We start from the raw sequence: 25983 nt of genomic DNA on the forward strand, positions 1-25983 counted from the left end.
TATTACCTGATTATCTGCAAATAATAGCGTATTTATTTTGTTATTCTGGGAAATTTCTATACCTTGATTGCTTAAGGTGTTCCATTGCATTAATATTTCATTAATTTAAATATTGAAAAGTGTTGGAGACAGAGGGCATATAGACTTGGTTTATAGACTGTTTTTCAGACAACTTTTCATTTATTTTTATTTCATTATCTTTATATATATTCAATATTGCATGTAGTAAAATATTACATAGATCTACAATGCATCCATTGTAGATCCTCTTTTTCTAAATCCATTTTGACATTCTAATAATATTTTTTTCACTGTATATTTTTAGTTTTTCATTAAGTATTCTGCCACATATTTTGTAGCATATATTCAATAAACTAATACCTCTGTAGTTAGCAGGTTTTGTTTTATCCCCTTTTTTAAATATAGTTATTACTATGCTTGTATTCCATTCTATTGGTATTTGTCCATTTGTATATATTTTATTTAAAAATTTTAGTAATCTTTGATGAAATTTTTTTCCAGCAAATTTATATTCAGAGTTTATCCCATCTTCTCCTATTGATTTGCCATTTTTTATTTTATTTAGGTTGTCCTTTAATTCTTTCATTGTTATCATATCATTTAAGGTATTTTGTAAGTTTCTGGTGTAATTATTTTTGATGCCAGTATGATCCGTCCAAAGATATGTAAAGTAATCCAAGAATTCTTTTATATCTGCATTCATGTGTTTTAGTATTTTGTATGCACTGGGTCTTATTTTGTATATGTCATTTTCTAGACATGATACAAATTTTTCCCAGCTTTCTCTGTGTCTCTTTCTGGTTTCTCTTTTGGCTATTGCTCATCTTTTTTTATATTCAATTTCATCTTCTTCTAATTTTTTTTTTTTTTTTTTTTTTTTAAATATAGATCTTATTATAAAATTTCATTAAATTTCATCCAGCCAGAGCAGAATTACTGATATCATTTCGAAACTTCTTTACAATAATGTTATAATAAAAGTGATCCAATTGAAATTAAAAATGAACTGGCCAAATAACTTCTTCAAATTCCACTAAGTCAGAGAATTATTGTAATATATAATTTGGACACGTCCCTTTGTAACCCCAGATATAGTTGAACTGAAAATGGAACGGTTCAACAAATTTTTGTAAAAATTTCAGATACCAAATATGAATAAAATTCATCTCATATAACTGGTAGTGTGCAGTAGTCACATACTAATACTACTAATAATAAGAGTAGTAATAATAATGGAGCCTCCATAGGTCAGTCGGTATAAATAAATCCCTTTAGTTGAAAGACTTGGATTCAAATCCCATCTATGACACTAATGATTGTTAGCAGGCCTCATACAGAGAAGATGGCAGAGTTTTCCCTCCAGGAAACAATCAAACCAGTCCCATGAACACACACATTTACAGACAGGAAACACTTATTGAACAAGACAAACAATAGGAAACCATGTTGTTCTATAATTGTTCCCTAGTAATATAACATTGCTATCTCACCAACCATTAGGTTGATGAGATGAATAATGATAATTATTAGTAATAGGTGCTTTTAATTAGGAATGTGAGGATTCCATGTGATAAAGTATCCATGTCAATATAAAGATTTTTTACACAATCTTTTCCAGATTGTGTAAAATACACATAAAATACACGAAACACATATACTGGCTGAAAGTTATATCTAAAAAGAAAGAAAAATTACCACACGCACATCTAATATATAGATATAAACAGTATATCATGCTAAGCTTCAACCTGCATCACATGTTAATCCAATAAAAACTAGTTATTTTTGATAAATACACTTCACATATCATAATTAATTTTTCAATGAATTGTTCATTTGATGAGGTGCAGTTTTGATGAATTGTTAGTTTTCAACAAAATCTTTCAATAAATTATTTTTGATTGCCAATCAATGAATTGCATTTTTGATTAACTGTTGTTTGATGAACTGTCTTTTAATGTATGATTTATTTAATTGTTTTTTTTTTTGATAAATTGTCTTTCGATAAAATGCTTTCATGAATTTTTTGGATACTTGATTTGTGGTAGATGAATCATATACAAGTCCAGATCTTTCTGTTCTGTATGATGTTGCTGTGAAGTTTCTTCTTTCTGGTTTCAAAACCCTGTCTGACTCATGAGAGGTAGAACACAAGAATACCATCTTTACACGAATATAACTTGCACTTTTTCTCCCAAAATTAAAGTTAAAAAATGGTGGTGTGAGATATATGCAGGGATTTTCGGAAACTGAAGTTTTTCAGGGAAAAAAACTAAATTGACGTTTATAATTAAATCCTCAGTATTCATTATAATTTGTAATCACATCATTTATAAAATGAATGCATTTGAATTTTAATTATCAACGTTATTTATGTGATCGTCCGTTCACCTTCATCACACGATATATTTGAATCTTTTAGTGACAATGTTTCTGTAATTAAATTAATTATTTCTGGTGAAATCATGTCCCAAGCTCTCCAAGTCCAATTGCACAACAGTTCTAATAATGGTCTCTTAATCATAATCCATCCCTGTGCAACCTGAGATCGAGTAGAAGTCATTGCTCTCACGCCTCAATTTGCTTCCATCTCTATGCATGTGATTGGTGTAGTATTAACAAAAGATCACGCAAGTCAACAACAAAGGCAGGCCGACAATTGTTGAGTTGAAATGCTGATTCTCTTCAACCAAATTCCAAAATTATGGCTCTTAAGTAGGACTGAACTCTTAATGGAAAGATTTTTGGTGTATGGGATAGAATCTTCTCTACTTGATGTTAGAATTTTGGGAGGAAGGAGTATCAGAAAATTTGTATTCTCTGGACAGTCTTCATGGAATATCCATTAAAGACAAACTAGTTGAAAAGAACCTAGATTTATGATTTTTAATATTCTAATGGATTTCCTGATATCTGGTTTTTAATTTGTAATCTCGTCTTGTGTCAGTGTTTATACACTGACAAAATTGGCTTGTGCCAATTTTATATAATACCAAACAACTATTAAACCGAATATTATACCACCCTCTACCCATATGGATAAATCATATCAACCATTTTATGCTTATATTCTTATCATTTCAATAGACACTGATTGATCCAAGTTTTGATTTGTAAACACACCATGTCTGGTTGGATGGTTAATCAGTAAACTTGTAGCATAAAGTCTCATTACAAATATGAGCTACATGTTGGTTTTACTCACATCAAATAGCTTCAAATCTTATGTTATTTGGTATGGTGAGTCTATCATCAAACATGCCATTAATGAGCAGGTTATAACATCAAGTTTTCTCAGAGCAAAAATTAAAAATATAACTCAAGCAATTGAAAAACAGAAAAGATAAGCAAAAGAGTTTGTAACTGTGATAGGTACCAACAACTTAACTAGTGATACAGTATGAAGAAGATATGAAAAGACTGTTAGAAGAAGCAATTGTGAGAAAGTAAAAATCATTATTATATTACCTAGATATGATGGAAATGAATTACAAAAGGCTATGATGGTAAACAATTCAATGCATAGGCTGGGTAGAAAAAATGGAAGTTCTTTGGATGTGTGGATTGAGTTTGAGTGAAGATTGGATATGTATAAGATGGATGGCTTTGAATGCATTTGGAATCGGGAGTCTTGAAAAATTATTAATTGATATGAGATTTAACAGAGGGCCAGGGAAACTGAATTCTGATGGGAATAATCATGACAATCTGTATGTAAGAGCAACAATGTTGGGTAACTGTGATAATGATAGGAATGTTTATTATTATGGAAATGATTATGAAGAGATTATGATTCTGTGTTTGTCTGGTTCGGACATACCAAGCATGTGTAAAGATGTCTGCATAGGTAAAGAACTATAATAAAGAACATAGATCTGCAGGTTGTCGAACTGTGTCATGCAGACCATAGACAAGAGTATACAAAAAAATATGCAGGTCATTTATGTCTGTACACAAATACTAGGAGTATCACAAACAAAGGAGTACAGTTTTGTTGCCTTGGTTAATATATTAGTAAGCACTGACACTCTGAAGCAGACATAACAACTGTTATTGAGTGTGAAGGGTACAGAATTTTTAAGAAGGATAGACAGGATAGGATAGGAGAGGAAGGGGTGTGCTACTAGTGATATCAGATGACATGAATCCAGTTAGAGTTGAGACCTCTGACTGCAATACTAGTAACAGTTTTTATGTGAAAGTGAGTTTGAAGCCATCTGGAGTGAGGTGGAGTCTAGCAAGATCAAATACATACTGGGGAGTTGTTACAAGCCTAGTGGATCAGTTGCTAGTGATGAAGAAATGCTTCAACAAATAAAGATTATGGATGCAAAAAAGAGTAATCATAATGGAGAAAGGACTTCAATTATCTGAACATTTGATTGTGCAGCTGTGAAATCACATGAGAAGAATGAAACTGAATTTATTGAGCTGTTTCAAGAAAACTTCTTCAAGCAGCATGTGACAGAAGGAACTCGTGATCAAAGAATGTTAGATCTCATAATGTCAGAGGAGTGTGGGTTTCAGTTAAACATGTAGCTATTCTGGCTCCAGTTGTTGATGACAGTGATCATGCGGTACTCCAGAGGCGTAGCTGGGGGGGGGGGGGCAGTCTGCTCACAAGCAGTATTTTGAACCTTTTTGAACTTTTGCAGTTAATTCTAAAATATTGTCTCAAGAACAAATTTCCAAATATTGTAATACTGCTGTGAATTTTCCTCACAATTGTTGTAAATGTTGCTAGTTGTGAGAGGAGTTTTTCTAAATAAAATTGATTAAGAATTACGTACATTACTATGAAATAGACTTTGCCAATGTCATTGACGATTTTGCTAACAGAAAAGTAAGAAAAATAACATTTTAGAATGTTGAAATTCACGTTTTACTTCAGAAATAAAAATAGTGTTTTAATTTATTTTCCTATACGTTGTTTTGACTTTTTGTAATATTTTTGGTGTGTACCGAGAGGGGCGGCAAACTCAGGGACCGCCCCAGGTAGCAGAAGCTCTAGCTACACCCACTGCGGTACTTAGTTGGGAAGTGACTAAGTTCATCAATGTTGAACTCTGAAAAGTTTACATGCTGAACTACAAAGCAGGAAATTATGACCCTCGAGGAGTATGCTGGATTCTGTGCCATGTTATCAGTTGTTGGATAGGAAGGATTTTGACAGTACATGGGAAGTGTTTAAAAAATACTTAAATGATGCGATATCAGAATGTGTCCCTAGAGTTCAAAGAATAAATAGACTAGGAGTGAAATGAATTGTAATCTAATTAAGCAAGAGATTCATAAGAAAAAGATTATGTGGAAGGATACCATCTGCATAAGGATAATGTCACTTATGAAAATTATAAGCAACAGGCCAGAAGAGTCATAAGTGTTGTATGGAATGCTAATTCTGAGTATGAAAAGGAACTGGCTCTGCAAGTTAAAGACAACCCAAAAGAATTCTATTGTCATGCTAGAAGTAAAAGAAACAATGAATTTAAAAAAATAACTACTGAATACAGATAGTATGTGGGCGACTGATGCAAAAGTTATTGTTCAACTAACGAGTAGCTATGTTGCTAAAAGCTATCAGCCTGGTATAAGCAACATTGAACTCACTGTTACCTCTTCACTGTATGAGAAAACTCTTCTTTATGAGGAGGAAGTACTAGAGCTGTTGCACCAACTGAACAAGAATTCTACAATAGGAACTGCTTGGATATCAGCACAGATACTAAAAGAGTGTTCAGCTGAACTGGCTATTCCTTTGACCAGGTTATATAAGTTGAGTCACATAATAGGAAAGATTCCACAGGAGTGGAAAGAATGTTTGGTAATCTCGTTGCACAGGGTGGCACAAAGTCCGATGTATCCAGCTATTGACCAATCAGTATCTCAGGAGTTGTGGTGAAGATTTTGGAAAAGTTGGTTAGGGCTCACATTCAGAAATGTGTTGACAGTGAATCTTTACTTCGTAATGGTTTACTAAGGGAAGATGATGTTTTGCTCACATTCTATAATGTTTCCACTGAGTTAGACAAATGGATATACGATGATACTTTTGGATTTTGCTAAGGCTTTTGACAGAATTCGACGTGGATGACTGTTGCATAAATTGGAAAGTATAGGATTGTACAATAAACTATTGGCATGGTTAAGAGGATGATGACTGACATAATAAGATAATTAGTGATGTGCCATAAGGATCAGTCCTTGGTCTATTGTTTTCAATCTCGACATTATTGACATTAGGAAGGATTTGACATGCAGCATCAGATATCTGCTGCTGATGCAAAGATAGGCAGTGTAATCAGGAGTACTGCTGATTATGCATAATGAAATTAGTTTAATCCTTTATCCAAGTGTGAGCAAACAAAGTTTGCGCCTGAAAATATCTTCACGACTGGGTTAAGGTGGTACAACACCAGGGCAACTCGTTGCAAAGGTGGAGCAAGCTACCAACACTCCTATCTCAGTATCTCCTATAATGCAAAACACATCTCCTTGCGGATATGTCTAATGTTATGCATTAAGGGAAGGGCCACTACCCAGACTAGTTTCGACCTTTATTGAGTCTCTTCAGTAGGAGCCAGGCCCAAGTAGAGATACCAGGCAGAAGCATTAGCAGGTCATCTCTACCTATAGGAGTTGCCAAATGGTGTGCCATCCTTTTTTTAATAAATTACTCTGGATTTAGAGAAAGATGTTGAAAGTTTATTTTTCACTTGGTTAGAGTATAATGAAGATACTTTCAGGCGCAGACTTTGTTTGCTCACACTTGGATAAAGGATTAAACTAATTTCATTATACTCTAACCAAGTGAAAAAAATAAACTTTCAACATCTTTCTCTAAATCCAGAGTAATTTATTAAAAAGGTGGCACACCATTTGGCAACTCCTATAGGTAGAGATGACCTGCTAATGTTTCTGCCTGGTATCTCTACTTGGGCCTGGCTCCCACTGAAGAGACCTCAATAAAGGTCGAAACTAGTCTGGGTAGTGGCCCTTCCCTTAATGCATAACATTAGACATATCTGCAAGGAGATGTGTTTTGCATTATAGGAGATACTGAGATAGGGGTGTTGGTAGCTTGCTCCACCTTTGCAACGAGTTGCCCTGGTGCTGATATGCAGTACTTGCAGAATGATATGAATAGGCTGGAATTGTGGGAATGTGAAAATGGTTGTCAGTTCAATGTTAATAAATGCAAGGTCCTGCACTCTGGTGAGATTATGCCAGAAGAAACTTATCATCCTAGGGATCTTGGAGTTTTAGTTGAGGTTGAAGTTCAAGGGTCATAGAGCAAAAATAGCAATTATAGCTCAGAGAATAATTGCAATGCAGAAATGAATCTTGATGTGTAAAGATAAGGAATTCATTTTGCTCCTTTACATGGCATTGATAAGACCTCACTTGGACTATTTTTTTATTATTTGATATAGTGAATAGGGCAGTGCCAAAAATGATATCAGGATTTGGAATACTGATTATGAAGACAGGCTGAGAATATGTAGGCTGTAGACATGCAAACAGGAGAAAGAGGGATGATATGATTGAGACTTACAAACTTCTGAAAGGGTTATACAAATTCAGTAAATAGAATTTTTCATTTTATGGAGAGTAGAGAAAGGCATGAGAGCATCCTTGGAAGTTGAGAATGAATGTTGTCGAGAAGTGGGTGAAAGCTAGATTTTTCTCTCATGCATGAATGAATTCAAGAACAGGTATGAGAGTTGGTGTGAATAGTATGGCCTCCCTCAATGAGTTCCTGACACCCTGGAGGTCTCTCTCTTAATAATAATAATTCCATCCCTATAACATTATATTTCTTTGTCTACCAAGTCTCACTTATTTCCATAATTTTTAGCCAATTGAAGCTAACCAGTGCCAAAATCTCCTCACCCTTGTTATATATATTGTACTATCTCCTTGGGCCCACCAGTTCTTTGAATCTTTTAATATCACTAATCATTTCATTAAAAATAAAAATAAATTATGGGCATTCATATTGCATCTTGTATGAATTGTATCCTCTTCATAATTTACGTTACTTCCTATGGTGGTTGCATAATTATATTTTACTTTGACAGAGACTGTTTTAAGCTAATAATCTCTGAACTTTTTTTTTTTTTGTTAATGTTGTTATGTTCTATTATTATTCATCATGCCAGCAAAGGTTGGTCGATTGGTAGAGCCTCTGCTGCTAATGGCTCACACAAAAAGTTAAGCAAGTTTGAGCATGGCTAGTAGTTGAAAGGGGATCAATCGTTCGATGCTGTTGGCACACTCTCCCTCGATGAGTCTTTGGACTCTCTGAAGGTGTCACATAGTAATAATAATAATATTCAGTTGTAATATAGTATTTGAATAATTGGTAACAGAATAGTGTTAATGTAATTTTTATTGTTTGTTCTTTCAGTTATGCCCATTTCCCTTCGATCTTGTAATGGCAGAGATTAACAAGTATCCTAATGCTCGTATGGTATGGTCTCAAGAAGAGCATAAGAATCAAGGTTACTGGGCTTATGTACAGCCTCATATAGAAACAGTTACTAATCATAAACGGCACATTAGGTATCTATTTAAGTTTCTTTTTATAATATTATTCTGATTCATTTGTAATTCCCATATGAGATGTATATGTTTTATTTAAGCTTGCTCTGGACAAGGTTGTAGCTCCTTGAGTTTCTAAGGCTTTTCTAGTGTATATAGGATTCAGTTTTCTCTCTTGAAATGTTTATACAGGGTGGCCCATAAGTCACGAAGGAGTTTAAACATTTAATAATTTTTTATTTATTAATAATTTTTATTCATTCTTTTTTTGATTATAATGAATCTGGAGATGTTTTGTTTTATTAGTTATGAAAAACTATATCATGTAAATGCCTTCACAAAGACTTCACAAAGACGATCCCTTTCTGTGGTATGTTTCATGACAGCTGTTAGTGTTTTTGGCTGCAGCACTAATTTCTGTGCTGCAATCCAACAGTTGAAGGAGAATGAATGTTCTCCTTCAATTGTTGGATTGTTGAAGAAGTCAGGAGCTGTCAGATCTGGAGAACACGATAGCCAATTAATTGGCAGCAATATGTTCTTTGCATTTGAATAATCGAATTGATTTTCAAAATAAAATTTCATGATTTTGATTAGTTTTGGAGTTGCAAACTTTTCATGATTAATTTCCCAAATGTTCCTTAGAATATCTGAAAATAATTAATAAACAACGTTATTTTCACATTTTAAACCCCTTTGTGACTTATGAACCACCATGTATAATGCTAATTTAGAAAAAGTAATGCAGTTGACTTCATTCTGTAACCAGTTTGTAGAAGCAGAGAAAGTAATCTGTTGTGTGAAACATTTTTTACAGTGAAAACAAAGGGTGGAGAATATTTCCTAGTTAACCTAGCAGCTGTCTAATGCAGCTTTTCCCAAATTTTTCCTACAACGGAATACTTCACAAATCCCGAAATTTTCACGGAACACCTTGGTTATTTTGTAATGTATTAATAGTTAATTATGGCATAATCATAAAGAGTATTAGTACACTTATGTATACGGTATGACATGTTGACAAATATAAAATTACATTAAAATCAATTATCAATCATCGTACTAATGAAATCTTGTATCATATTGTAGTTTCCTCTGGCCAACATCATTAAATTAATTTCTGCTGATTTTCATTGACATATCCCATTCTGATCACCAAAAATTTATAATATTATAAGTACTTACAAGTGAATACAGACTTTTTCTCCTGTGTGCTGGTAGTTTTCCCCTCCTTTTGTATATCCTGGAGATCACTTTGTAGGCTGGAGGTGGATGAATTACTATCTGTTGCATCACAAACACCTTCAATAAGATATTTCTTAACAACAAAATTAAACAAAGTCCCTTCTCTCTTATTCATATCAAAATTTTAAATCTGTAGGCCTATTACTTTTAAAAAATCACGGCACTACAGTTTTGAAACAAGTGCTTTCACCCTACAATACAAACTTGCAAAGAAAGTATTCATTATTACTAGATTTGAGAACCGGATACAGACTACCTTGATCTTCAATTTCAGTGAAAAATTTTCTTTATACTTCCTTGCTGATTGGTCACTAACATTTGCAACACAGATGTTATTTCGTTCTGTTTTGAGAACAGAGGATACGCTACCCATTGTTGTAATCGGCTTGCAGGCAATTTTTATGACCAGTCATAAATAGCAGTATTCCCTTTCCCGAATGTTGAAAGATTTCGATGTGTGAAAATTAACGATAATTGATGAATATTTCCATGTTTAAAAATATGCAGCTTGGTCACTGACATTTGCAACACAGATGTTATTTCTTTCAGTTTTGAGAACAGAGGATACGCCACACCACCCATTGTTATAATCGGCTTGCAGGCAATATTTATGAAAAGTCATAAACAGCAGTATTCCCTTTCCTGAATTAAAAATACACTGCATGGTCACTGACATCACAGAACACTTATTCACTTTCCGCGGAACACAATTTGGGAAACCCTGGTCTAATGCATTACGATAAGGTTTTTATTTTAGTATACTAGATAGCATCTGGTCTGTAACTGTTTTAAATTGTACCTTCAGAAATAGGGAATGTTTGGGTCACACCAAGAGGTTCACCATAACTTTGAATACATCAATTATGTTTTGCGCTGGAAGAAATATTAAAAATAAAAGTGTATTCTATTATAAGAGGTGTGATTGGCGAGAGAGAGTGACAAAATCGTACTTCCTGGGTGCAAAAATGAATGATGTTAGTGAGGCTATTAGAGCACAAAAGGGTAAAGTTTAAGCGGTGATCATCTTGGCTAGAACAAATGATTTGAAAGGAGAAAAGTATGGCATGAGGGAGGACATGAAAGAATTGTTCGAAGTAGCAAAAGAAGAGTGAGAGAGTTAAGATAGTGAGTCTGTTGCTGTGGTATCAAAGAGTAGAGGTGAAAAGGAGGGCATAATAACAAATGACTCAACCCATAGCTTATGCAAGAGGAATAACGTGGAGTTTGTGGAATGAGTTTGACTGGTGAGCGGACTTACACAAGAAGGATGGTTTGCATCTGAATGGATTTGGTGTTCAGAGTCAAGGAAAAAGTATTGTTGAATGAAGTGAAAGTGGATGTGCATAATCAGGTAAACTATTGCTTTTTCGGGGAAGCTGTTGAGTGTAAGAATGTGTATAAAATGCCAGAGATAGTACCACTTATAACAAACCAGAATGTAATGGTTACTATATGCCTCAGGATAGTGGTTGCCCTAAGGGGCTTGTGCACTTTATGTAAATTAATGCCAGGAGCATTCGGAATGGGGGGGGGGCAAATTTTTGCCGTTGGTTAGTTCATCCTAGCCAAAGGTTATTGGCATTAATGAGACATGGCTCACAGAAGATGATATAGTTAGTTGGATGGAATGTGAAGGGTATAGTGTTGTTAAACTTTGATAAATTGAGATTCCTAAGAATTCCAATTTTATCATCGTTTAATAGGAAAAACCTTGTGGGGAATATACTTGCTTCTAGGTATGTGCTGTATGCAACTGGTAAAATATTATTATTATTATTACATAATGCCTCCAGGGAGTCCAAAGACTCATCGAGGGAGGGCACCTACTCTACAACTCTCTGTCTCCACCAATCCACCACGCACAACTACCTTCATCATCTACACCAAGCCATCTACCACCGACCATCACCACTAATATTTTCACAGATAATCACAAACATCCATGCCCACAGCGGGATTTGAACCTGTAGCCTTTTGGCTGGAGAGCAGATACGCTAACCACTCGGCCAACCAGGCTGGCAAATATAGATTACATTATTATAAAAAAAAAAGATTGTGAATATATCAAGGAAGGAATACTTACTTGATTGTATAATGTCAATGATACGTTATAAATTAATGATATTTTTTTAGAATTGATGATACAATGTTTTGTAGTATGACTTGCTTTAAGCTGCTGTGAACAAAAGTTCCAAGTGCGTGGGCATGCCGATGGAAAGAAAGATTGCTCCCAGGCATTCGTGTTGTGTAGTGTTTGTTGAGAGCTCCTGATAAGACAAGTGCTATTTTAAGTTATCATTGACAATTTTGCTTGAATATTGCGTAGTTTTGTTTGCTTTTCATATCTTAGTGTGTCTGTTTGTGTGTTTTTGGTGTTATTTCATTTATTAATTTGATAAGATATGATAGAAGCGTGCACATGGCTCCAGTAAGAAGGAAAATAATGATAGCCAGTAATAATGGTTCGCCATCTTTGTTCAAAAATTGTAACATAAAGAAGATTATTCAATGTACTATCTGCGAGATGTATGCTTTGCGGAGAGCGGTTGGAGTCTGGTTAGATGATAATAGTGGAGCGAATGTGTGCAGAATATGTAAGGAAAATGAGGAATTAAAGTGTGTTTCAGGTCGTGAATGTGATATTTTTGTTGAATGTCAGAATGTAGAAAATAGCGATATGATAAGGAATTGAGAAGTTGTACCAGAGAGCTGTGAGGGCGGTGTTGAAAGTGGGAATGAAGGTAATAATACAGAATAAATGAATGGTTTAACAGATAATAAAAAAGATGACATAGATGCAATGAGTAAGATCACACACGGTTGAGCAGAGCGATACATAGGGCAAAGCGGCAGCTGGAGCGTATGCACAAATGTCTACCGAGTGTACCAGCCAATAAAAAAAAAATATGATAAGAAAAATAAGAGTATGATTGTGAACATAAACAAAATGAAGGAGCGAGTGCTGTATGGAGATTCGTTAGTACAAGGTGTGATAGTTGAGAGTTTGACAAAATTGTACCAACCTGGTGCGACCATTAAGGACGTAAATGAGTCTGTTAGGAAGCAAAAGCAAAGGGTGAAATAAACGATAGTGGTGGAAGGTACAAATGATTTGAAAGGAGATAAAATGGATATGATAGAAGACCTGAAGGAATTGTTTGAGGTAACAAAAGAGAAGAGTGAGAGAGTTAGGATGGTTAGTCTGTTGCCGCAGTATGACAGTGAAGAATTTAGGAGGAGGGCCATAATTGCTAATGACTTTATGCGCTGGTTATGCAGGATGAGTGATGCGGAATTTTTGGACGTGTGGAGCGAGTTCGATGGGCGAAAGGATCTATATAAGATGGATGGTTTGCATTTGAATGGATTTAGTGTAAGGAGACTTGAAAAAGTGTTGTTGAATGAAGTGGATGTGCAGAATCGGGGAAACTAGATTTATTAAGGTGGGGGAGGAGTAGATATGCAGATCTTAGGGAGGCAGTTGAGTGTATGATTGAGTATAATATGCCCGAGCGAATAAGATGGACAACAAATCAGAATGGGATAGTTAGTATAAGGCAATAAGGTAGGGATAGGACAAATGGGCTTCTGCAATTAATGTATACTAATGCCAGAAGTATTAGGAACAAGAAGGAAGAATTTTTGGCCTTCGTTGGCAATTCCAGGACACAGGTTATTGGCATTAGTGAAACGTGGCTGACAGAAGATTATATAGCTAGTGGGATTGAATGTGAGGGGTATAGTGTGTTCAGAAGTGACAGGGAGAATAAAATGGGGGAGGAGTATTATTGATGATAGCTGATGAGCTGCAGACAAGGAGAATAGAAATTCAATTGCAGGATAGAGAAAAAGCACATTTGAGGCCATTTGGTATGAGATTGAGGCTAGCAGAACAAAATATACAATTGGGTGCTGCTATAGACCAGGTGATGGAATAGATGGTGGAGATAGTATGCATAAGCAAATAGAAGAAATGAATGGAAGGAGGGTAATTATTGTGGGAGATTTCAACTATGGTAGCATTGATTGGAAGGAGGAAAGGACACATGGGAGGAAGAAATTGGATTTTATGCTATTAAGGGATAACTATCTGTGACAGCATGTAATGGAAAATACTAGGGGTCAGAGAGTGCCTGACCTAGTAATTGCATCTGAGGATTTGACTGTAACGAATATGACCACATTGCCACCAATTGGTGAGAGTGATCATAGGGTCTTGACTTGGGAGGTGGCTAAAGGTGTGGAATTTACAATTAAGACAGGGTACATGTAGAATTATCGGGCTGGTAAGTATGACAAGCTTAGGAGTTTGATTGGTTCAGTGCCATGGCATGTAAAACTGCAAGGGCTGGAAGTTGATAGTGCATGGGAGACGGTTAAGAAGTGTTTGCAGGAGGCATTGGCTGATTGTATACCTATAGTGTGAATAATAAATCAAGTAGGGATTAAATGGATGAATAACACCATTAAGCTTGAGCTTCAAAAAAGAAACAACTGTGGAGGGAATTTAAGGAGAAAGGTGACCTGCAGGCACATAAACAGTATAAAGCCCAGGCCAGAAGGGTAACAAGTGTGGTAAGAAAAGCAAAAGCGGATTATGAAAGAACATTAGCCATGTTAGCAATTACTGAGTGAACACTTTGCAAAAGTGCTCACTCAGTAATTCTACTGACATTGCAGAAATGGAAGAACCAAAAGATATGTGTGACATTGCAGAAATGGAAGAACCAACAGCTTATACGGGAATTGTAGTGAATGAAGTGGAGGTGAATAGTCTATTACAAAACCTCAATGTCAATTCATCTGCAGGATTGGATGGTATTCCAGTTCATGTTGTATGAGAAGCGGCTGAAGAATTGTCAGTGCCTTTGACCATTTTGTTTAATTTGAGTCTTGGATCTGAGTTAGTCCCAAGGGGGCGGGAAAAGGGGATAATAGTTCCATGCATAAAGGAGGTTCCAAGACTGCTGTTGAAAATTACTGGCCGATCAGCATATCAGGAATTGTTGTCAAGGTCTTGGAGAAAATAGTCAAGAAGAAAATACAAGATTGGGTAGATGAAAATGGGATACTGTATGGGGGAAAGCATGGTTTTGTGAAGGATAGATCATGCCTCAGTAACTTGCTCACATTCTATAACACAGTGACAGCTGAACTGGATAAGGGTAACGGGTTTACAGTGATTCTACTGGACCTTGCTAAAGCCTTTGATAGAATACCACATGGAATTCTAATCAGTAAACTGCAGCATATGAAAATGGATATAGGGTTGGTGAGATGGATAGGAAGGTGGTTGATGGAGAGATATCAGAGAGTGGTTTATTCAGGAGTAGAGTCCAATAGACGGCCTGTGACTAGTGGTGTGCCGCAGGGTTCTGTTCTTGGACCACTACTGTTTAATTTGTTTATTAACGATATAGGAAAGGATCTGAGAGGAACTGTGCATCTGTTTGCAGATGATGCAAAGTTGGGTAGAGCAATAGTGAATGCTCAGCATGTCAAAATTTTGCAGAATGATTTGGATAGTTTGGACGACTGGGCTAAGGAGAATGGATGTCAATTTAATGTGGGAAAATGTAAGATTTTGCATTTTTGGGGGTGAAAAGATTACCAGCAGTATATCATATTGGTGGAACTGTACTCCAGGAGATTTACGTGGCCAAGGATTTGGGAGTGTTGCTGGATAGGGAGTTGAAGTTTAGGGGACACATCGCAGAAGTGGCAAAATCAGCTCATCAATTCACTTGGTTGCTGAAAACAATTTAATGAGCAGAGACAAACAGGTTATTGTTCCTCTGTATCGAGCCTTGATAAGACCCCAACTAGACTACTGTGCCCAGATATGGGTGCCAGGGTTTCTTCTTGGGGAGGAGGTGGAGAGGATCCAGAGACGAGTGACCAAGATGATAGCAGGACTATGGAATTAACCTTATGAGAACAGGTTGAAGATTTGTGGGCTGCAGAAATTGGTTGAAAGGTGGAAAAGGGGAGATATGATTGAGACATTCAAATAGCTGAAGGGTTTCTACAGGATTAATTCAGAGGATATTTTTGAGAACAGGACTGGTGGTGGTGGGAGGACTAGGGGCCATCCATGAAAGCTTGGTAAGAGTGTGGTTAGCAAGGGTGTTAGAGCTAGGTTTTTTACTTGGAGAGTGGTAAATGAGTGAAATAAGCTGTCAGAGTCTGTTGTCGGTGCCATGACTGTAAATGAGTTCAAGGCGAAGTATGATAGATACTGTGTGAATGTTGAATAGTTGTTCTTGACATGATGTTGCCTCCCTCGATTAGTCTGAGGACTCCTTGGAGCTGCCCATAATAATAACATCAAGCAGGACAATCTTCAGGACTTCTGCTTCTTTCATTGGTTAGACTACTGTTTTCTTTAATTGAGCTATGGAAATTAACCATTTTTGTTGGAAGAATGGAGGCTTGATTTACAACATTTCAAATTCCTACCTACTATCCAAGCATCAATTTGCTTGGGTAATAGGCAGGAAAGTACCATTGCAAACCAAGAAGACAAAGTTGTTATATCACACGTGGCTTGAGACAAAAATTCTAGTTCACCCATCCAACTGATCCTGACTTTGAAATTGCCAAATGAAGAAAACTTGCCTCTCACACAAATGGTAGCTGTAATTTCTAGTCCCTATCAATGACACTGGTCTAACAAAAAAAAAAAAAAAATTACCTGCCATCATTTTTTCTTCCAGCTTTATTTCTGCCTTGACAGGAAGACAAATTCCCCCCCACACACACACACACACATATACAAAACCATCTGAAGATCCAAGTACTACAGCACGGGCCCAAGAACAGAATCCTGGGGCACTCCACTAGTTACACTCCTGGTTTTTTTTTTTTTTTTTTATTTTATTTATTTTATTTATTTTTTTTTTTTTCAGACACTGCTCCATCTCACACAACCTGCTGGTATTGTTCAGAGAACCAATCTCCGATCCATCGAACCAATATACTACTATCTATTCCCATCATCTGCAACTTGTATGCCAATTTATCATGTGGTAATCTATGTAAAAGTCATAAACAAAATGACTTTTGCATCTAGTAGTTGAAATACATATGTGAAATGCCTTGGGCAGTGTTGAATTTTTTTTATTATTATTGTTGTTATTGTTGTGTGGCTCCCTCCCACAAAAAGTTTATTCATGAACCTATAGTACAATGGCTATGCTAAGGATTTTTCCCCCCTTTTTGGTATTTTTATTTATATATTTATTTTATTATTATTTTATTTTATTTTTTTTTTACCAGATCTGGAAATCTTGCTCTAGAGACCAAACATGGAACTTTTTCACAGCACTTCATGCCTCCAGTAAGCTGGGTGGCGGTCTCATATTGGGCAATGAAATGCATCTCTCACCTAACAATATAGGAAACCCTCGCTTAACTTGATTAATTAATCTATCAATTAATGTGCACTAAGTGAAATTGCGTTAAGCAAATATGATAAACAATAGGAATAATTATGATTCATCCATCAGTTAGTGTAAATTTGGGAAAAAAATTACAGTGTAAGCTATATTAGAGGATAAAATCAACAAAGTTAATAAAAATCAATTACTTAAATTTTTATTTAATGTCTAAACGTTTGAGCTATTTTTTTACAAAAAAAAACATTAAGTAAAGATATTTGAATCATACTCAACTTTTTCATCTTGTCGGGCAATTTGTAATAGCTGGTGATCGCTTTATCAAGACCATCCGAAACTCTCAGTAAAATTTCATATTACACTTGAAATTTGGTCTCTTTCAATGAAGGGTAAAAATATTAGAGCTTTTGCCTGAATATTCCTGTACTAATAGGTATTCTTTTATGGTTATAATCCTCGATCCAGAGTGACAGAACATGCTCCATCTCAATCATTAAATGACTTCTATTTCGGGTGATCTGCATGCTTACAGTAGTAATTTTTCTTTGTTCTTTGTATTTTGTGCTCTTATCTAATATAGTCCAAACTGTAGATTTACTGTATCCCAACTCTCGCATAATCATTGTATTACTAGTGCCACTTTCGTGTCTCTTAATGACTTCCAGCTTTTCCACTTGCTGCAGATTGGCGACAAAAAATTTCGCATAACGTAAAAAATCGTGCTAACTGATTCTTGAAGCAGGAAATAATATCATTTCACTCAATCGCACATATTGAATTGGTGTTAAACGAGGTTTTCCTATATTCATAAATATCCATGTCCACAGCAGGATTCAAACCTGCAACATATTGGTTGATTTGAGTGGATGCACTAACCACTCGGTCAGCCAGGCTTGCAAAGTTTCATGTTCCAAATGTTATGTTTGAGTAGTTCAGTTTGAATATGTAAGTTTATGTTGGTACTTGATTTATTTTTTTAACTAATAGTTTTCAGCTGTCATTCCCTCTTGAGAAAGTTGGATCTCTATTGATAAGTACATAATTATCAAAAAAAAAAAAAAAAGCCATTGGCTATATAATGGGGTATGTTTCTTTAAAATTCTAGTTATGTTCACTTTTTTCCTTTCTTTTCTGGTCAACTTATTTTTGTAATTTTCTGAGAAAGAAAGCACTAAACTTTATTTTCTCCTTCCACTAGTGGGGTGGGGGGAAGGAAAACTCTGTAGTAGTTTCAGGTATATTGAAATATGCTGCTAATGCACAAACATCCTTCACCTTAGAATGAAATTTAATTTAAGACAGGAAAACAATTGTTATTTGCATTTCCATGATGCATTTGTGTCACTTAGTTATTGGTTGCCCATGTGGATAGCATAGCTACTTTCAAAATCTCACTGTGAATGTCTTTAGTTAGATGCTTATCATCCAGCATGAGACCACTATTTTCAAGCTACATACCTTATTGGAGGCATGTACACTGGCTTGAAAAATGTTCCATCTTTGGTACTGCATCAGTGTTTATGGATTTTCTAATGTTTATCTCATCGCATAGTCTGCTTAATTTGTAAATAGATTTAAAACCATTTGGGATTCACAGATAACATTAACAGATGATATAAGTTCATCATTCTTCAACAGTATAGCATAATAAAATTAGAAGTGCTTGAGCATTATCAATTATACATTATTCCTGATAATATATAAATATATAAACGATTGCTGATATGCATTATCAAGCATATCAGGAATCGTTGTCAAGGTCTTAGAGAAATTAGTCAAGAGAAGAATACAGGACTGGATAGATGAAAATGGGATACTGTATGGGGGACAACATGGTTTTGTGAAGGGTAAATCATGCCTCAGTAACTTGCTCACGTTTTATAACACAGTGACAGCTGAACTGGTTAAGGGTAATGGGTTTACAGTGATTTTACTGGACCTTGCCAAGGCCTTTGACAGGATATAGTTCGCCCACCGTTTCCAGGTCCCTGCTTCACGTCTTTCCGAGAATAGTCGATTCATGCTGAAGGGGAGAAAAAAACGAAGGACGTCCGAATTGGTCGCCAACACGCGAAATCACGTGCTTTATAGGTAAAATTTTCCAACTGTTATACAAGCAACATAGTTAACTACAATAATCATAAAAGAGAAGTTAATTTTCCGACCGGTAATAATAAGCAACTCATCCCACTATACGGACTGATTACCCTATTATCGGAATGGATTCTTCTTTTTCTGAGATGCGCAGAAGTGTCGAGGGACCTCAAATCGGTGGGCAAACTATACCACATGTTACTCTAATCAGTAAACTGGAGCAGGTGGGGATGGATATAGGGTTGGTGAGATGGATAGGAGGATGGTTGATGGAGAGATACCAGAGAGTGGTTTATTCAGGCGTGGAGTCCAAAAGACGTCTTGTGACTAGTGGTGTGCCACAAGGTTCTGTTCTTGGACCACTACTTTTCAATTTGTTCATTAATGATATAGGAAAGGATCTGAGAGGAAGCGTTCACTTGTTTGCCGATGATGCAAAGTTGGGTAGAGCAATTGTGAGTGCACAGGATGTCAAAATTTTGCAGGATGATTTGGATAGTTTGGAGGACTGGGCTAGGGAAAATGGATGTCAATTTAATGTGGTAAAGAGTAAGGTTATGCATTTTGGAGTGAAAAAATTAGCAGCAGTATATCACATTGGTGGAACTGTACTCCAGGAGATTGATGAGGCAAGGGATTTGGGAGTGTTGGTGGATAGGGAGTTGAAGTTTAGGGGACACATTGCAAAAGTGGCCAAAACAGCTCATCAAATCACTTGGTTGCTGAAAAATACTTTAACAAGTAGAGACAAACAAGTTATTGTTCCTCTATATTGAGCCTTGATAAAACCCCATCTAGACTAATGTGCCCAGATATGGGCACCAGGGTTTCTTCTTGATGGGGAGGAGGTGGAGAGGATCCGGAGACAAGTGACCAAGATGAAAGCAGATCTGTGGAATGAACCTTATGAGAACAGGTTGAAGATTTGTGGGTTGCAAAAATTGGTTGATAGGCGGAAAAGGGGTGATATGATTGAGACATTCAAATTACTGAAGGGTTTCTGTAGGATTAATCCAGAAGATATTTTTGAGAATAGGATTGGTGGTGGGAGGACTAGGGGCCATACATGGAAGCTGGGTAAGAGTTCAGTTAGCAGGGGTGTTAGAACTAGGTTTTTTTCTTGGAGAGTGGTGAATGAGTGGAATAAGCGGCCAGAGTCTGTTGTGGGTGCTATGACCATGAATAAGTTCAAAGTGAGGTATGATAGATACTGTGTGAATGTTGAATAGTTGTTCTTGACATGATGTTAGGGCCTCCCTGGATGAGTCCGTCGACTCCTTGGAGTTGCCCGAGATAATAATAATAATGCGGAGCACTCAAGCTGGTATCATAATTGCACATGATGAAGAATGGCATTCCTGCATTCTTAGCAACTTTTTGTATCTAATAAAAAGTACTTAATCTGTTAAGCCAATACAGAAAACTCAGACTATAGTACTATTCCTTGATGTATTTGCAGGCTCTTGCCTGCAGAAAGTTATTAACCTTTCAGAAATTTACTATTATGAGGGGACTGAGGGTTGGATAGTTCCCCTACTTTAAATATTATACTTTTTTAACCAATTCATCCTTCAGTATGCAGTGTGCTGGTCTCACCCCAGTGACAAAAACCATCTATCACCTGAAGACCGTCACAAGCATTCATGCTGCAGCGAGATTTGAACTCACAGATCTGATGGTGAAGATAACTATCCAGGTTGGTAGCACATATTGGAGAAAAGAATCTAAATTACAACTATATGAGAGTATTGTAGGAATCAGCTTATGTGATATATAAAATTCCTAATTTTGATTACTTTGACTTCCAAAACTGCCAAGGATGCAGGAGGCCCACATTTTTTACATCTGCAGTCATGTCAATTTGAGTATTTTGTGAACATATTCATTTCTTCTTCATGTTGTAATGTAATTCTCTGTAATTCCTATTCTTGAAAATACCTCACTTGCTCACTCACTGTAAGCAAATTATTAAAAGCAAAGGTTTTTCTTCATGACCATTATATTGCAAGAAATCTATTACTCATTATATGAGTATGTATATCCTTTGGAAGTTTATTTTGCACTTGGTTAGACTATAATAAGTTTAGTTTAATCCTTTATCCAAGTGGAAGCAAACAAAGTTTGTGCTTGAAAATATCTTCAGGACTGAGGTAAGGTGGTACATCCCTTGGCAACTTGCAGCAAAGGTGGACAGAGCTCTCATAACTCCTTGTCTCAGTATCTCCCATAATGCAAAGCACATCTCCTTGCGGACATGTATACTGCTATGCATTAAGGGAAGGGCAACTACCCAGACCGGTTTCGACCTTTATTGAGGTCTCGTCAGTGGGAGGCAGTTGTTTGCTTACACATGGATAAAGGATTAAACTAAACTTATTATAATAGAAAGGGGGATGGTAAATCCCTTTATGTTTACCCCCCCCCCTTTCTATTAATATTCGCAAGTAAAATAGCCTTTTGGCTTATTAAATTAGTAATAAACTTATTATAGTCTAACCAAGTGCAAAATAAACTTCCAACATCTTTCTCTAAATCCAGAGTAATTTAATAATAAGGTGGTACACTGGTTGGCAACTCGTATAGGTAAATATGACCTCTCAATTGCTTCTGCCTTAGTATCACCACTCTGGGTAGTGGCCCTTCCCTTAATGCAGAGCAGTATGCATGTCTGCAAGGAGATGTGCTTTGCATTATGGGAGATACTGAGACAAGGAGTGATGAGAGCTTGGTCCACCTTTGCTGTGAATTGCCAAGGGATGTACCACCTTACCTCAGTTCTGAAGATATTTTCTGGTGCAAACTTTGTTTGCTTACACTTGGATAAAGGATTAAACTTAACTTATTATATTATGTATATCCTTTGTTACTCATTTTTGTATTTTGCTAGATACATTTGGCTTTGGTGAATCATATTCAAAATACATATATATGTTGTTGCTCATTTCATAAAAAAATTTCTAAAGCATTTATTTTAATTTCTTAATAGATATTGTGGAAGGGCTGTTTCACCTTCTACAGCAACTGGTAGTAAACAAGTTTTTAAGAAAGAACAAGAAAAGGTTATAGATGATACCCTTATCCTTTAGAAAGAATCAGTAGACTAGGATAAGCTTCATAAGGTTCTTATATTTGGAGTTTTTGCCAAATCCTTGAAAAGAGAACTGCATGTACTATTTTAAGTTATTAGTACTATTCATCAAAATGAAATGTATTGATATGTTCTTATCTTGATACTGAAGTTGGTGACATTGCAACTTAAGTTATCTTGTATTTTCTTTTAGATTTTAATGATGTTTTATTATTGAGTAACTTAATTGTTTCACTATTTTGAAAACATATGTCAGTAATGAAATATACATTCAGCAGCATCTTGAGCTTCTTTTTTTAAGCAACATTGCTTAATGCCTAACACTTAACAGATTGTTGCTGTTGTATCACCTCAACTATAACATAAAAAAAACTTGTAAAATTAAACAGTGTTGTTATTAAAATATAATATTTTATTTAATGGAATGGAATGAAATGAAATGAAATGTACATAACTTTATTTTGATACATATCTGTATATATATAGCCATTTTTATATAATGCATAGTTTTGAGATGTCACAATGCAGATTTAATCAGAGGAATTAGTTTTGTATCTGTTGCTTGAAAAAGTAATGGAGGATGATTTAATAGTTTTTTATGTAGATTTTATTTTCTTGAAAAATAAAATAAATACTGCATGCAAAATATACTGATAAGTATCAGACCAGAGTTCATGATATTTATTCTAGAGATATACTATAGTACAATATGTGTTGTTGTAAATAAACTGGAAATAAAGAAAAAGAAAAGCCACAGCAGCTTTTTATTTGAACTAGCTACACATCGCAGTGTTAAGGATCACATCCAAATTTATTATTTTGTATTGCTTTTACATTGACACATTTGCAAGGACTAAAATTCTAATTACTTTATATTAAAAAAAAAACTTTTGAATTAGTGAGTTGTTTGGTGATTAAATGTATTATGGCATACTTGCATACAATTTGAAGTCATGTCTAAATATGCAGTTTTAATCATTTACAATTGAAACATCCATAGATTATCTGGTATGTACTGTCATTTAATGTGCAAACTGAATCTCAGTATCATTACTTGTATCTTGTGTCCAAATTGCAGCTTTGTCAAGCACTATTTTTCATTTTTCCCACTATCGAAAAGTAAAGATTTTAAGTTGGAAATTCTCTGATGGAAGTATATTAGCACAGTTGTCGAGTTTTAAACGACATCTGTGCATATATTCAGCTGTACTAATATACTTCTATCAGAGAATTTCCAACTTAAAATCTTCACTTTTTGATGTTTTGGTTAAAAAAATCTCTGCTCCATTCCATTAGATTCATTCATACAGTTGCTGCTTGTGTTACTTTAATACCACCAACCATTTTTAACTCTTAATTTCCTTCTGTACATGTTGATTTTATTCTCCAATTCAACTTTCCTAAATATGAGGTCATCTTTCCTGAAGATTTTAATATTCACAACTCCAACTGCATGAATCAAGCAGGTACAAATGCTGAGATATTTGCTGTTAGCAGTGATTTTACACAAAGTGTTTGCATGCCTATTAGATAATCTTGACCCCCCCTCTCCAAACACACTAGATCACTACCTTATAAGTGTATCTTCTAAAGTATACTGTGAATGTGGTTTATCCACTAGGCCAGCGTTTCTCAACCTATGGTTTGCGGACTACAGGTTGTCCTCAGGCAGACTTAAATTAATTAAATAAATATATATTTTTTAATTATCCAAACAAAACAAATTAAAATTTAATAAGTAAAAATTATTGGAAAAAAAAAAAACTTAGTGGTTCGTAGAATAGTTTTAGACATTTTACTGGTCCTTGGTTTTAGAAAGGTTGAGAAACGCTGCTCTAGGCAGTTTAGAATCCTACCTCGCTAACAGCTGGTAGGATTAGTTCTTCACCAACATTATGCGGTTTTCCCGATTTAGCAATCGTTAAGGAAATGTAAGTGACACGCAACCCATCATCATCTAGTTTGGATGCTGCTGAAAACATACCTGTCAATGTTGGTTGTTTCAAAAATTTTTAAGTGCTTGAAAATACAATAAATCCTTAACTTTTTTATCAGCATGAACTTTTGTCAAATGTTCTAGTCTTGAAGGCTTCATAGATTCATTTTAAATAACTTTTTGACAAATCAGGTACATTGGTAATGTTTTGTTTATAGGCGACTGAATAAAGCTGTATTTCAAATATTTGATATTATATTGTCTACATTTCTTCTTGGGTTCAGCCATGATGAAAGAGTTAAATTTACAAAATTGCTAGAATGCAATTTCTCACATACCTAAATCAAATTATTTTTATAAGAAAAGATATAAAAATACTCACTTGAAACATGCTGTTTTATTGGAACAACAATAATTTGCTTTGTGTGTAATCCGTGTAAGTAAGGTAGCGACTAGGTATCGAATATGCACTAAAATTTGTATGCACTACATCAAATCCAACTGCTTGTCACACAATTCAGAAACAAACTAAAATTTATTTCATACATCTCACATATTTATAGTATTATACAGTGAATAAGTCATAACATGCACATATTCCTGCTGATGCGTACTGGACTTATAAAATCCCGATCACTTGAAAGTGCGCGCTTGTTAAGACCTGTCATTGGACTTCCTCTCCAATTGGCTGTAACTTACATTTTGTATATTTCCTTGGGGAGGGGTATCTGATTTTAATATTTTTTGGGGGTTGTGGCCATTGGTTAAGAAAGTATTAAGGATGTGGTTTAGTTCAGTGGTTAGGGCATTGTCATCTGAACAGATTAATTTTGCCCTGTTATATAGTATTTTTATTATAAAAAATTGGCATCCCTTATCTGCTCCACCAAAGACCAACCACTTCCCTTAGACCTACCTGGGGTATACCAGGTCCCTTGCAGCTGTAAACTGTCCTACTTTGGCCAAACAGGCAAGACAGCAAATGTCAGGATTTCGGAACATAAAGACTACATCCGGTTTCACCAGTACAGCCACTCTGGGCTTGTAGACCATGCTCTAGATATCCGCCATAGAATACATTGGAAGAAAGCCACGTTAATACACCGCAGCAAGTTTAAGTATGAAAGATTGTTCATAGAATCAGCCTCAGCTCTAAAAAACTCTCCAAACCTCAACAAATTTGGCTGCATGAGACTGCCCTAAATTTGGGAGGCATGCATCACGAGAACATCAGCCCAACAGCCAAGACCCAATGTAACCCGCTAGGGGACACCATTAGGACTCTAGGAACAACAGTAGTTTCTCTCTTCTGCCTCATTTGCTTTTTATAGTGCCTGCGTGCACGTGTCATAATTATATGTTCCCATTGAAGATGGCAATGTGACATTGCCAAAATATAGTAAGTATTTATTAAAGTTTATTTTAATTAATTATTATTATTATTATGTGACACCTCCGGGGAGTCCAAAGACTCATCGAGGGAGAGTGTGCCAACAGCATCGAAGGATTGAACCCCTTCCAACTACTAACCATGCTCAAACTTGCTTAACTTTTTGCGAGCCATTAGTAGCAGAGGCTCTGGCAAAACAGGCAGTCCTGGTTGTCTGGCCAGGTGGTTAGTTGCTTGTCTGCAAGGATTAACATTGTTACAGCAAATT

The 25983-nt window shown here is 35.6% G+C and overlaps 1 protein-coding gene across 1 annotated transcript in view; it reads left to right on the forward strand.

Moving 5' to 3' along the window:
- LOC150104414 (2-oxoglutarate dehydrogenase complex component E1-like) overlaps nucleotides 1-23143 on the forward strand; it is a 596096-nt gene extending 572953 nt beyond the window's left edge. The window contains exons 21-22 of the mRNA XM_090396361.1: nucleotides 8432-8586; nucleotides 22288-23143. Coding sequence (XP_090252487.1) covers nucleotides 8432-8586; nucleotides 22288-22387 — 255 coding nt within the window. The 3' untranslated portion in view covers nucleotides 22388-23143. The remainder of the gene's footprint in view (nucleotides 1-8431; nucleotides 8587-22287) is intronic.
- Nucleotides 23144-25983: the final 2840 nt, after the last annotated feature.

This window comes from Typopeltis vanoorti, chromosome 8 (assembly GCF_054136105.1).
Source record: "Typopeltis vanoorti isolate ZY-2024b chromosome 8, IOZ_Tvanoo_1.0, whole genome shotgun sequence".
Classification (NCBI taxonomy): domain Eukaryota; kingdom Metazoa; phylum Arthropoda; class Arachnida; order Uropygi; family Thelyphonidae; genus Typopeltis; species Typopeltis vanoorti.